The sequence below is a fragment of the Nycticebus coucang genome, chromosome 6 (genome assembly GCF_027406575.1).
Source record: "Nycticebus coucang isolate mNycCou1 chromosome 6, mNycCou1.pri, whole genome shotgun sequence".
In the NCBI taxonomy this organism is placed as follows: Eukaryota; Metazoa; Chordata; class Mammalia; order Primates; family Lorisidae; genus Nycticebus; species Nycticebus coucang.
In genome coordinates this window covers 32,776,715-32,791,035 of record NC_069785.1, presented here as the reverse complement: position 1 = coordinate 32,791,035, position 14,321 = coordinate 32,776,715, and the positions used below count along the sequence as shown (strand labels likewise).

General features: G+C 44.0%; 1 protein-coding gene across 1 annotated transcript in view; it reads left to right on the top strand.

Moving 5' to 3' along the window:
- RPGRIP1 (RPGR interacting protein 1) overlaps window positions 1-14,321 on the top strand; it is a 66,805-nt gene that overhangs the window by 37,726 nt on the left and 14,758 nt on the right. The window contains exon 18 of the mRNA XM_053594253.1: window positions 9,473-9,570. Within this exon, the coding sequence (XP_053450228.1) occupies window positions 9,473-9,570 (98 nt within the window). The remainder of the gene's footprint in view (window positions 1-9,472; window positions 9,571-14,321) is intronic.

Below are 14,321 nucleotides of genomic sequence, written 5' to 3'. Positions count from 1 at the left end.
CAGCTAAAACTACAATGACAACTGCAACCCTCCCCCCGCCAAAAAAAATAGCCGGACATTGTGGTGGGTGCCTGTAGTCCCAGCTACTTGGGAGGCTGAGGCAAGCGAATCGTTTAAGCCCAAGAGTTGGAGGTTACTGTGAGCTGTGAAGCCAGGGCACTCTACCCAGGGTGACAGCTTGAGACTCTGTCTCAAAAAAAAAACACACAAAAAAACAACTATTAGTAAACAAAATTCAGCAAATATAAAACTAGTAAATATGGTGGCACCCTAGCTCAGTCAGTAGGGCGCCAGCCACATGCACCAGGACTGGTGAGTTCGAACCCAGCCCCAGCCTTCTGAAAACAAAAAATTAGCCAGGAGTTGTGGCGAGCTGCTGTAGTCCCAGCTACTTGGGAGGGTGAGGCAGGGGAATCTCTTAAGCTCGAGTTTTGTTGCTGTGAGCTGTGACACTATGGGACTCTACCAAGGGTGACAAAGTGAGTCTCTGTCTCAAATAAATAAATAAATAAATAAATAAAAACTAGTAAATATATTACACACCATGACCAAGTACAGTTTATTCCAGGAGTAAAATGTTGTTTTAACATCAGATAATTAATTAATTTAACACACTGTAGTAACAGAATAAGGCCAAAGCTATGATAATTTTAGTAAATGAAGCAGAAGTATTTTATAAAATCTAACTGATTCTTGATAAGAGCTCTCAGAAAACTATAAAGAGAAAAAAGGACAATAAAACCTATAGCAAACATCTTAGTGGTGAAAGACTGAATGCTTTTTCATTAAGATTGAGAACAAAGGGCGGCGCCTGTGGCTCAAGGAGTAGGGCGCTGGTCCCATATGCCGGAGGTGGTGGGTTCAAACCTAGCCCCAGCCAAAAACCACACACACACACAAAAAAAGATTGAGAACAAAGAGGGTCAGTACCTGTAGCCAGCCACATGTAACAGAGCTGGCAGGTTCGAACCCGGCTGGGGCCTGCTAAACAACAACAAAAATAACCTGGTGTTGTGGTGGGCACCTGTAGTCCCAGCTACTTGGGAGGCTGAGGCAAGAGAATCACTTACGCCCAAGTGTTTGAGGTTGCTGTGAGCTGTGATGTTACGGCACTCTACCGAGGGAGACATAGTGAGACTCTGTCTCAAAAAAACAAAAATTGAGAACAAAGAAAGGATGTCTGTTTCCATCACTCCTATTGAACATTGTTGCAGAGATTTTAACCAATCCAATAAGGCAAGAAAAAGAAAGAAAAGTCATGGAAATTGTGAAGAAAGAAGTATTACTGTCTTTATTTGCAATTAACATCATCCTGCATTTAGGAAATAAGAAATCTACAAAAAGGAAGAAAATACTATTGAGCTAAAAACAAGTAAATAGGGGCGGCGCCTGTGGCTCAGTGAGTAGGGCACCAGCCCCAAATGCCAAGGGTGGTGGGTTCAAACCCAGCCCCGGCCAAACTGCAACAAAAAAATAGCCAGGCATTGTGGCGGGCGCCTGTAGTCCCAGCTGCTCGGGAGGCTGAGGCAAGAGAATCGCGTAAGCCCAAGAGCTGGAGGTTGCTGTGAGCCGTGTGACGCCACGACACTCTACCCGAGGGCCGTACAGTGAGACTCTGTCTCTACAAAAAAAAAAAAACAACAACAAGTAAATAGGCTGAATGATATAAGATCAATATACCAAGGTGAATCCTTTCACAATGTCATACAAAAGAATAAAATAGGGCGGCCCCTGTGGCTCAAGGAGTAGGGCGCCGGTCCCATATGCCGGAGGTGGTGGGTTCAAACCCAGCCCTGGCCAAAAACCACACCAAAAAAGAATAAAATATTTAGGCTCAGTGCCCATACCGCAGTGTTTGCAGCGCCAACCACATACACTGGGGCTGGCAGTTCGAACCCAGCCCGGGCCTGCTAAAACAACAATGACAACTAAAACAACGAAAAAAAAAAAATAGGGGCGGCGCCTGTGGCTCAGCGGGTAGGGCGCCGGTCCCATATGCCGGAGATGGCGGGTTCAAACCCAGCCCCGGCCAAAAAAAAAAAAAAAAAAATAGCCGGGCATTATGAAAGTGCCTGTGGTCCCAGCTACTTGGGAGGCTGAGGCAAGAAAATTGCTGAAGCCCAAGAGTTTGAGGTTGTGCGCTATGACGCCATGGCACTCTACTGAGGCTGACATAGTGAGACTATATATATATAAAAAAAAGAAAGAATAAAATATTTATTTATTTATTTTGAAATAGTCTCACTATGTCACCCTCGGTAGAGTGCTATGGCGTTACAGATCATAGCAACTTCAAACTCTTGGGCTTAAGCGATTCTCTTGCCTCAGCCTCCTGAGTAACTGGGATTACAGGTGCCCGCCACAACGCCTGGCTATTTTTTTTATTGCAATTGTCATTGTCTCGGTGTATGTGGCTGGTGCCTATAGGTGCCGAGCCAGAATAAAATATTTATGAATAAATGTAATAAAACTGCAAAAGTTCTAAAAAGAAATAAAGGGAGATGCAAATAAAGGGAGAAATGTGCCATGTTTATTGATTTGACGTTCTCCTCAATATTTATATAGAAATGCAAAAAAACAAATAATTTTGAAAAAGAAAAAGTTGAAAGTTTTGTACTCCTTGATTGCAAAGCTTACAATAAAGATACAGTAATTCAGGGTGGAGCCTGTGGCTCAAGGAGTAGGGCGCTGGTCCCATATGCCGGAGGTGGTGGGTTCAAACCCAGCCCCGGCCAAAAAAAAAAAAAAAAGATACAGTAATTCAGACAGTGTAGTATTAACATCAAAATAGATTTATAGGCTGGATGTGGTGGCTCATGCCTATAATCCTAGCACTTCAAGAGGCTGAGGTGGAAGGATCCCTTCAGGCCAGAAGTTTGAGACCAGCCTGGGCAACATAATGAGAACTTGTTTCTGCAAAAAATAGAAAAGAAAAAATTAGCTATGGTGGTGGCCTCCTATAGGCCTACCTACTTGGTGGCTAAGGAAGAGCATTGTTTGAGTCTAGGGTTAGAGATTACAGTGCGCTATGATCTCACCACTGTACTCCAGCCTGGGTGACAAAGCCAGCCCCGTCTCTCAAAAAATAAATAAATAATAATATATATTTTTTGAGACAGAGTTTCATGTCACCCTCAGTAGAGTGCTGTGGTATCACAGCTCACAGCAACCTCAAACTCTTGGACTTAAGCGATTCTCTTGCCTCAGCCTCCCAAGTAGCTGGGACTACAGGCGCCCACCACAATGCCCAGCTATTTTGTTGTTGTTGTTGTAGTTGTCATTGTTGTTCAGCAGGCCCAGGCTTGGTTTGAATGCGCCAGCCTAGGTGTACGTGGTTGGTGCTGTAACCACTGCGCTACGGGCGCCGAGCTTAAATATTTTATTCTTTTGGATGAAATTGTGAAAGGATTCACCTTGGTATATCGATCTTATATCATTCAGCCTATTTACTTGTTTTTAGCTATAGGTGCCGCCAATAAATAATAATTTTAAAAGATACACTTTGGCTGGGCAGCAATGGTTAATATTTGTAATTCCAGAATTTTTGGAGGTTGAGATAAGAGGATCACTGGAGGCTAGGAGTTTGAGAACAGCCTGGGCAACACAGCAATACTTGTCTCTATGAAAAATATAAATAAACATACATCAGCCGGTGCAGGAGCTCACTCCTATAATCCTAGCACTCTGGGAGGCTGAATCTGGTGGATTACCTGAGCTCAGAGTTTGAGATAAGCTTGAGTAAGAGCGAGACTGCGTCTTTACTAAAAATAAAAAAATCAGCCTGGTGTTATGGCAAGCGCCTGTAGTCCCAGCTACTCAGGAGGCTGAGGCAAGAGGATTGCTCCAACCCAGGAGTTTGAGGTTGCTGTGAGCTATGACACCCCAGCACACTATCCAGGGCAACAGAGTGAGACTCTGCCTCAAAAAAAAAAAAAAAATTAGCCGTGTGTGTTGTGGTGTTTGTAGTCCCAGTTACTCCAGAGGCAAAGGTGGTTGGATGACTTGAACCCAAAAGTTTTGAGGTTGTAATGAGCCGTGATGATGTCATTGTACTTCACCCCGGCAACAAAGTAAGATTCTATCTCTAAAATATATACACACATACGTAAATAGAAAAATATATTTATAGACAGGTGGAACAGAATAAAAAATCAAAAAAATAAAACCTTTACTTACATCTATGGTCAATTGATTTTTCACAAAAGTTCCAAGGCAATTTAATTGGGAAATACATACATTTCCAATAAATGGTGTTGGAATAATTGTATATCCACATTCAGGAGGAAAAAAAATCTTAGACCCTTACCTCACAGCATACATAAAAATCAGTTAAATTGTTTGGAAAAATATGAAGCAAAGCAAGGAAGCGAATTTCAATGAAGTTAGGCTATCTTTATTTAAAATTTGGACATTTTGTTCATTATGAATTTTCACACTATATTTTGATTTTCTAAAATATTACATTAAAGTAGTATTTGTCTTAATTACTGAGTTTTTTGGAACCCCCTCAAATTTTGTGCCTGTGGTCAGTGTCTCAAATGCCTTATTCTAGTTCTGACCCTTGTCAAAATAGCAGTTAATTCAGTGGAAGGAGGGAGAGGTTATCATCAGCAAAGGGCATTCCCTGGGCATCTGGAGTTCTGGCAGCAACATTCCATTTCTTGGCTTAGTAGTTATACAGATGTTCATTTTACAGTAATTTAATAGGCTGAACACATACTCTGTTTCCCCGAAAATAAGACAGTGTCTTATTTTAAGGTGTGCTCATAAAGATGCGCTAAGTCTTATTTTCAGGGGATGTCTTATCTTTCCTGTAAGTAGGTCTTATTTTCGGAGGATGTCTTATTTTTGGGGAAACAGTGTGTATATATATATATATATATATTTTTTTTTTTTTTTTTTTTTTTTGCAGTTTTTGGCCAGGGCTGGGTTTGAACCTGCCACCTCCGGCATATGGGGTCAGCGTCCTACTCCTTTGAGCCAGAGGCTCTGCCCCCTGAACATTTATATTTTATGTACTTTCTATGTGCTTGAAAAAAATAATAAAGAGGAAAAATATAAAGGTTGATAGAGAAACATTATAAAAATGGGTTTTTTACATTTACCAATAAAAAGAGTATTTTCTAAAATATCTAAAAGTATAATTTGGGTGTTTTTTATGTATTTGGTATAACTTCTTTTTTTTTTTTTTTGAGACAAAGTCTCACTTTGTCACCCCTGGGAGAGTGCCTTGGCGTCATAGCTCCCAGCAATCTCAAACTCCTGGGCTCAAAGTGATTCTCTTGCCTAAGCCTCCTGAGTAGCTGAGACTACAGGTGCCTGCCACAAGGCCTGGCTTTTTTAGAGATGGGGGTCTCGGTTTTGCTTAGAGCTGGTCTCAAATTCATCAGCTCAGGCTATCTGCCCCCCTTGGCCTCCCGGAGTGCTGGGATTACAGGTGTGAGCCACTGTGCGGGGCCCTTGGCATAAGTTCTTGAATGGGAAGAGCACAAGTGACTTTTTTCATAAGGAGAATTTTTCTATTCATTGTGTAATCTCATTTTTCCATTAAAGGATAGTCACCGGGCGGCGCCTGTGGCTCAGCGGGTAGGGCGCTGGCCCCATATGCCGAGGGTGGCGGGTTCAAACCCAGCCCCGGCCAAACTGCAACAAAAAAATAGCCGGGCGTTGTGGCGGGCGCCTGTAGTCCCAGCTACTCGGGAGGCTGAGGCAAGAGAATCGCCTAAGTCCAAGGATTTGGAGGTTGCTGTGAGCTGTGTGTGACGCCACGGCACTCTACCGAGGGCGATAAGGTGAGACTCTGTCTCTACAAAAAAAACAAAAAAACAAATAAAGGATAGTCACCGTAAAGGAGGTTGACAGGAATAACTAACCCCAAATCTTTCTAGGGCCTTATTTACATGAGAGCAAAAATCCTGGTTATAAGAGAACAGTTCTAAGTTCGTGACCAGCCTGAGCAAGAGTGAGATCCTGTCTCTAAAAAAAGCTGGGCGTTAGCCGGGCATTGTGGCAGGCGCCTGTAGTCCCAGCTACTCGGGAGGCTGAGGCAAGAGAATCGCTTAAGCCCAGGAGTTGGAGGTTGCTGTGAGCTGTGTGAGGCCACGGCACTCTACCGAGGGCCACAAAGTGAGACTCTGTCTCTACAAAAAAAAAAAAAAAAGAAAAAAAAGCTGGCTGTTGTGGTGGGTGCCTGTAATCCCAGCTATTTGGGAGGGTGAAGCAGGAGAATCACTTGAGCCCAAGGGTTTGAGGTTGCTGTGAACTAGTACGCCCCGGCACTCAACCCCAGAGCGACTGAGTGAGACTTTGTCTCAAAAAAAAAAAATAAGTTTTAGTCTCATGATTAGTAGACAACATCACTGGAATATTATTTATTTATTTATTGAGACAAGGTTGCCCAGGCTCAAGTGTAGTGCCCAATATCTCACTATAACCTTCAACTCCTGGGGTCAAGTTATCCTTCTGCTTTAGCCTCCCGAGTAGCTGGAATATTATTTAGTTTTTTTTTTTTTTTTTTGTAGAGACAGAGTCTCACTTTATGGCCCTCGGTAGAGTGCCGTGGCCTCACACAGCTCACAGCAACCTCCAACTCCTGGGCTTAAGCGATTCTCTTGCCTCAGCCTCCCGAGTAGCTGGGACTACAGGCGCCCGCCACAACGCCCGGCTATTTTTTTTTTTTTGGTTGCAGTTTGGCCGGGGCCGGGTTTGAACCCGCCACCCTCGGTATATGGGGCCGGCGCCTTACCGACTGAGCCACAGGCGCCGCCCTATTATTTAGTTTTTAAGTAATAGTATAATCAGTGGTTCTCAACCTTCCTAATGCTGCGACCCTTTAATACAGTTCCTCATGTTGTGACCCCCAAGCATAAAATTATTTTTGCTGGCTCGGTGCCTGCGGCTCAAGTGGCTAAGGCACCAGCCACATACACCTGAGCTGGCGGGCTCGAATCCAGCCCAGGCCCGCCAAACAACAATGACGGCTGCAACCAAAAAGTAGCCGGGCGTTGTGGCGGGTGCCTGTAGTCCCAGCTACTTGGGAGGCGGAGGCAGGAGAATCGCTTGAGCCCAGGGGTTGGAGGTTGCTGTGAGCTGTGATGGCACAGCACTCTACCCAGGGTGACAGCTTGAGGCTCTGTCTCAAAAAATAAATAAATAGGGCGGCACCTGTGGCTCAGTGAGTAGGGCGCCGGCCCCATATACCGAGAGTGGTGGGTTCAAACCCAGCCCCGGCCGAACTGCAACAAAAAAATAGCTGGGTGTTGTGGCGGGCGCCTGTAGTCCCAGTTGCTCGGGAGGCTGAGGCAAGAGAATCACATAAGCCCAAGAGCTGGAGGTTGCTGTGAGTCATGTGACGCCACAGCACTCTACCGAGGGCAGTAAAGTGAGACTGTCTCTACAAAAAAAAAAAATAATAATAAATAAAAATAAAATACAATAAAATTATTTTTGTTGCTACTTCATAACTGTAATTTTGCTACTGTTGTGAATCATAATGTAAATAATATGCAGGATGTATTTTCTTTTTTTTTTATAGAGACAGAGTTTCACTTTATTGCCCTCGGTAGAGTGCCGTGGCGTCACACGGCTCACAGCAACCTCCAACTCCTGGGCTTAGGCGATTCTCCTGCCTCAGCCTCCCGTAACTGGGACTACAGGCGCCCGCCATAACGCCCGGCTATTTTTTTGTTGCCGTTTGGCCGGGGCTGGGTTTGAACCTGCCACCCTCGGCATATGGGGCCGGCGCCTTACTCACTGAGCCACAGGCGCCGCCCCAACAGGATGTATTTTCATTGTTACAAAGGGGTCGTGACCCACAGGTTGAGAACCGCTGGGTATAAATAGTAATGATGTACCTAGATAGATTCCATATGTTCAGAATGAATGTAGGCTGCAATCATCTCCATATTCTCAATTTTTACATCCTTCAAATATTTGAGTGTGACCTAAGCCTACTGACGTTTTGTCCATGTAGCAGTGAGAGGTAGAACCAGAAAGTAATGTAGAAATCACATAATTATATGGTCATCTATTTATGGTCATAAATAAGAAAAGAAGACTGTTTCTGTGGAAGGCAAATTGTTAGGTATTATTTTAATATCATTCTTCTCCATGAGTTTCAAAAGATCCAGTTAGCAGGCACAGGAAGCTGAAATCTGGTCCCTGATGTCTGAGTAAGGGTATCAGAGGCAAGATGCTTTCTGGTTGCTGGAAAAGGGCCTCATTCAGCTTTTAGCAAAGATTTACGAAGTAATTAGATAAAGGCCATCAAAATTGGGGAGGGCTTGATTTTAAAGCCATTTTCACATATGTAGCCATTGGCTGCCCCATGTCTTCTCAGATCCTTCCTACTGAGACAACCTCACGACTTTGAAATCTTATGCAGAGGGCACAGCCTGTCTTCCAATTATCTATTGCCATGTACCAATCTACCCCCAAACTTAGTGGCTTAAAACAACATTAATCATTTTTTTTGCTCACTCACCTGCAGTTTATGTAGGTCTCATGAGGAAAGCTCATTTCTCTCCACACAACAGCAGTTGGGGCAGCTCAGCTGGTTCCATTTACAGGGTGGCTCACTGTAGTGACTGGCACGTTGGGAGCTCAGCAGCAGCTGTGGGCTATGAGTCTCAGCTCCTCTCTGCGTGGGCCCCCTGCAGGTTGCTTAGACTTCCTCATAGCTTGGTGGCTGGGTTCCAAGAGAGCAAGGGGCAAGTGCATGGCATTTTTGTGTTCTAGCCTTAGAAGTCACATAGCGTCACTCCTACCCACACTCTTCAGTTGAGGCAGTCACAAAGACCTACCTCAATTGAAGGGGTGAGGAACGTATACCCCATCACTCAATAGGAGGAATGTTGAGGTTACATTGGGAGAAGAGCGTGTGGGAGGGAGAGATTGTTTGAGGCCTTCTTTGGAAAACGCAGTGAGTCACATATGCTTGCACTGCTTTTCTTTCACTTGGTCATTTTTTTTTTTGCAGTTTTTGGCCGGGGCTGGGTTTGAATGCCGGCACCCTACTTCGTTGAGCCACAGGCGCCGCCCCACTTGGTCATTTTCTTCAGCTCCTGCAAGAAGACTTCCATCCCTCTCTTCCTCCCTCCCTTCCTTCTTTCTGTTTCCCTTTTTCCCTATCCATTTTTTTTTTTTTTAGAAGTGAATCCTGGGGCGGCACCTGTGGCTCAAGGAGTAGGACGCCGGTCCCATATGCCGGAGGTGGCGGGTTCAAACCTAGCCCCGGCCAAAAAAATAAAATATAAAAAAAATAAAAAAAGAAATGAATCCTGTATGTTTAGCAAGCTTTTGAGTAAGTGAATCTTTGAAAAAAGAGAGTTTAATTCTTAGTAAGTGAAGCCAGAGTCTAGCCACTCAGAACTAATGATCAGACAGTATATTGAAGATAAGGGTACTGGGTCTTTTCTTAGGCCAGACAGAGTACTTTGAAATAGTTCTGTAACTCCAGCTTCTCCTCTGGCAGGTGAAGTATCCTGTGAACAAGCTTCTGAGGGCAGTGAAGCACAAACCACAGACAGTGACGACATAGTGACACCTGTGTTTCAGAAATGTCCCAAGGCAGTAAGTACACTAGAGTAATGATTGCATGTGAGACAAAACTGTAAATAGTGACAGTGTGCTTAGTGGCCACAAATGTGAAGTTCAAGTCCAATTTTAATGAATCCGATGATAAATGGAAGTTACGGTTAAATTTACATTTTGTGTGAATGAGAGGCTGTTAATACTGTCACATAAAGGGTAATTCTCTTGATTGGTGTAAATGCTGACTTGCCGCAACACTTCTCTCTCTTATCTGGATTCCTTGCTTACCTTTTCTTACTCCCACATCCTTCACTGTGTACTGTGATTCATGCCCAGACTGAATGATATGCCCCCTGTCTTTAAATCCACCTAAGAAGGCCAGGAGAGGTGGCTCACGCCTATAATCCTAGCACGCTGGGAGGCTGAGGCGGGTGGATAGCTTGAGCTCACAAGTGGGAGACCAGCCTGAGCAAAAGCCAGACCCTGTTTCTACTAAAATAGAAAAAAACTGAGGCACGAGGATTGCTTGAGCCCAAGAGTTGGAGGTTGCTGTGAGCTATGCTGCCAAAGCACTCTACCCAGGGTGACAGCTTGAGACTCTATCTCAAGAAAAAACAAAACAAAACAAGTCAAATCCATCTAAGAAGAGCAATCTGACACTGGGAGGCAGAGGCTGGAAAAGCGGAACCATTTCTTCATGGTAGGACTCAGAGATACCATTCAGTTTCTGCAGTTGTTGACATAATTGCAATTACTTATTAAACATTTCAGCCTTGAATCTCTTTTGGAAGTAATTGAGGACATACACACACAAATTAATAAATAGCCCCAGATATATTCAACAATGATTGTATTAGAATCTTGTGGGATTACAAATGAAGTAGGAAACACTGTTTAATAACTTCTGTCCGGCACATTAATAGATGCTCAATAAATATCTGTTGAATGAGTGATTGAATGAAAGATTAAGATCCAATAGAGGATTATGAACTCCATTAGAAACATTCACAAAGAATGTAGGGTGACCTAACATCAAGCGAATAAATTATGTGATACAAACTCTAAGGCATGTAAGAATTCAGAAAAAGGAAATTATTCTTGCTTTTGTAAAGGTCAGATAACTCTTTCTTGGAAGTTGAAACTTGTGCTGAGGACTTGCAGGAAAATGAAGGATACTGAAGTAGGAAGAAACAACTCAAAGTTAGTAGACTTATACATCTTTTCTTTTTTTTTTTTTTTGAGACAGAGTCTCAAGCTGTCGCCCTGAGTAGAGTGCCTCGGCATCATAGCTCACAGCAACCTCAAACTCTTGGCCCCAGCCTCCCAACTAGCTGAGACTACAGGCGCCTGCTACAATACCCAGCTATTTTCTTTGTTGTAGCTGTCATTGTTTAGCAGGTCCTGGCCAGTTTCAAACCCACCAATCTGGTGTATGTGGCCAGCGCCCTACCCACTGAGCTATAGGCGCCACATGACTTATACATTTAATATAACAAATAGTTAAGACTTGGTGCTGTAGCTCAGCAGCTAGAGTGCTAGCCACATACATTGGAGCTGGTGGGTTTGAACCCAGCCAGGGCCTGCCAAACAACAATGACAACTACAACCAAAAAATAACCAGGCATTGAGGTGGGCACCTGTAGTCCCAGCTCCTTGGGAGGCTGAGGCAAGAGAATAGCTTAAGCCAAAGAGTTTGAGGTTGCTGTGAGCTGTAATGCCATGGCACTCTACTGAGGGCGACGTAGTGAAACTCTGTCTCAAAAAAAAAAAAAATTATATATATGTATGCATATATATAACAAGTTTCTCTTCTGACCTTTTATCTTTTTATAGACATTATGTAGTTAACATCTTGAGAAATGCTTGTAAAACAAAGACAAATTAAAGCTACAGAATGTTAGACAGAAACATCTTAGATTTTATCAAGGTAAAGAAGTTTATATGATGTGTCCAGGATTAGAATTAGATAGTGAAAATGGCTGGAACTTGACTCAGTTTTCTTAAAGAATACCACCTCTTAAGTCAACCCCAAAAGCAGCCAGCTGATGAACAAAAAACATTTTTTTTTTGTTTTTTTTTGGAGACAGAGTCTTGCTCTATGGGCAATGGTATGATCATGCCTCACTGCAGTTTTGAACCCTGGACTCAAGTAATCTTCCTGCCTCAGCCTCCCAAAACAAATCCTCCTGCCTCAGCCTCCCAAAACAAATCTGTCCTCTGGGACAGAGCATGTACCACCACACCTGGTTATTTATTTTTATTTTTATTTATTTATTTTTTTTTTGTAGAGACGGAGTCTCCCTTTGTGGCCCTCGGTAGAGTGCCGTGGCAACCTCCAACTTCTGGGCTTAAGCGATTCTCTTGCCTCAGCCTCCTGAGTAGCTGGGACTACAGGCGCCCGCCACAACGCCCGGCTATTTTTTTGTTGCAGTTTGGCCGGGGCTGGGTTTGAACCCGCCACCCTCGGCATATGGGGCCGGCGCCCCACCGACTGAGCCACAGGCGCCGCCCTATTTTTATTTTTTGTAATGACAGGATCTCTCTCTGTTTTCCAGGCTGGTCTTGAACTCCTGGTCTCAAGTGATCCTCCCACCTTAGCTTCCCAAAGGGCTGGGATTACAGGAATGGGTGACCACCCCTGACCAGGAAACTTTTTAACTATAACAAATCAACCAGATTACATTAAAAATATTATTCAAGGGCAGTGCCTGTGGCTCAGTGAGTAGGGCGCCGGCCCCATATGCCGAGGGTGGCGGGTTCAAACCCAGCCCCGGCCAAACTGCAACAAAAAAATAGCCAGGCGTTGTGGCGGGCACCTGTGGTCCCAGCTGCTCGGGAGGCTGAGGCGGGAGAATCACGTAAGCCCAGGAGTTGGAGGTTGCTGTGAGCCGTGTGATGCCACGGCACTCTACCCGAGGGCGGTACAGTGAGACTCTGTCTCTACAAAAAAAAAAAAAAAAGAAAAAAAATATTTTCAAAATTAAAGTCTTCTAATTTTTATTTATTTATTATTATTATTTTCAGACAGAGTCTCACTTTGATGCTCTTGGTAGAGTGCTGTGGCATCACAGCTCACAGCAATCTCAAACTCTTGGGCTTAAGCCATTCTCTTGCCTCAGCCTACCTTGGAGGCTGGGACTACAGGTGCCTGCCACAATGCCTGGCTATTTTTAGAGATGAAGTCTCACTCTGGCTCAGGATGATCTTGAACTCCTGAGCTCAGGCAATCAACCTGCCTCGACCTCCCAGAGTGCTAGAATTACAGGTGTGATCCACTGCGTCCAGCCTTAAAGGCTTCTAATTAAGATGTCCTTTTAGAAAACTTTCTTTGTGTATCCAAAAGTGTTACTTAAGAAATTAAATATGGGGGACAGTGCCTGTGGCTAGTGAGTAGGGCGCCGGCCCCATATACTGAGAGTGGTGGGTTCAAACCGGGCCCCGGCCAAACTGCGACCAAAAAAAAAAAAAATAGCCAGGCATTGTATTGTGGCGGGCACTTGTAGTCCCAGCTACTTAGAAGGCTGAGAATAGCTTAAGCCCAAGAGCTTGAAGTTGCTGTGAGCTGTGACACTACAGCACTCTACTGAGGGAGACATAGTGAGACTCTGTCTCAAAAAGAACAACAACAAAAAAAGAAGTCCAAAGACAGAATCCTCATCTACACAGATGGTCAAGGGGCAGGCAGAGCAAGAGGGGTCTCTGAGGAGAGCAAGAAATGGGCAGAGGGCGGCGCCTGTGGCTCAGTGAATAGGGCGCCAGCCCCATATGCCGAGGGTGGTGGGTTCAGACCCGGCCCCGGCCAAACTGCAACCAAAAAATAGCTGGGCGTTGTGGCAGGCGCCTGTGGTCCCAGCTACTTGGGAGGCTGAGGCAAGAGAATCACTTAAGCCCAGGAGTTGGAGGTTGCTGTGAGCTATGATGCCATAGCACTCAACCCAGGGGGACTGCTTGAGGCTCTGTCTCAAAAAAACAATAATAATAATTATAAAACATGAAGAAAAAGACCTTTGTTTATATGTATCTCAGTGTAGTATGCAAAGATTTTTATGAGATAGGTTCCTAGAAGTGAAATTGCTATTTTTTTAAAGGATTGTGCACTTGAATTTTTTTTTTTTTTGAGACAGCGTCACCCTTGGTGGAGTGCTGTGCCATCACAGCTCACAGCAACCTCCAACTCTTGGGCTTAAGTGATTATCTTGCTTCAGCTCCCAAGTAGCTGGGACTATAGGTGACCACCACAATGCCCGGCTATTTTTTTTTTTTTTTTTTTTTTTTGTAGTTGTCATTGTTGTTTGTCCGGCTGGGGCTGGGTTTGAACCTGCCAGCCCTTGTGTGCGTGTGCTGGCGCCCTAGCCATTGAGCTACAGGCGCTAAGCCAGCGCTTGAAATTTTGAGTCCACCATCCATTATATTATATATAATCAAATACATATTAATTATATTTGAATATATATTATATTCAAATTAGACAGATTCTTACTCTCACCCCCTCACTCCATGGTGGCTTTTTCTCAGTGTTACCAACACTGTATCCCAGAAGTCTCAATTTTAATGGAATGAGAGTGCTTACAAGGGACAGAGCCAGAGGAATTTTGAAAAATGTAGATTGAGGTGGCAGGAAGGTAACAAAACAAATCAGTTGTATCCTAGATGCTGAGACTACAGGGGTTAGAGAAACAGACTTGTGGCCTAGAGCTCACAGAGCTTAAAGTCAGTCTATAAGTTGCTGTCCAATAGAATTATAATATGAGTGACAATTGTAATTTGAATTTTCTAGTATCCACGTTAAA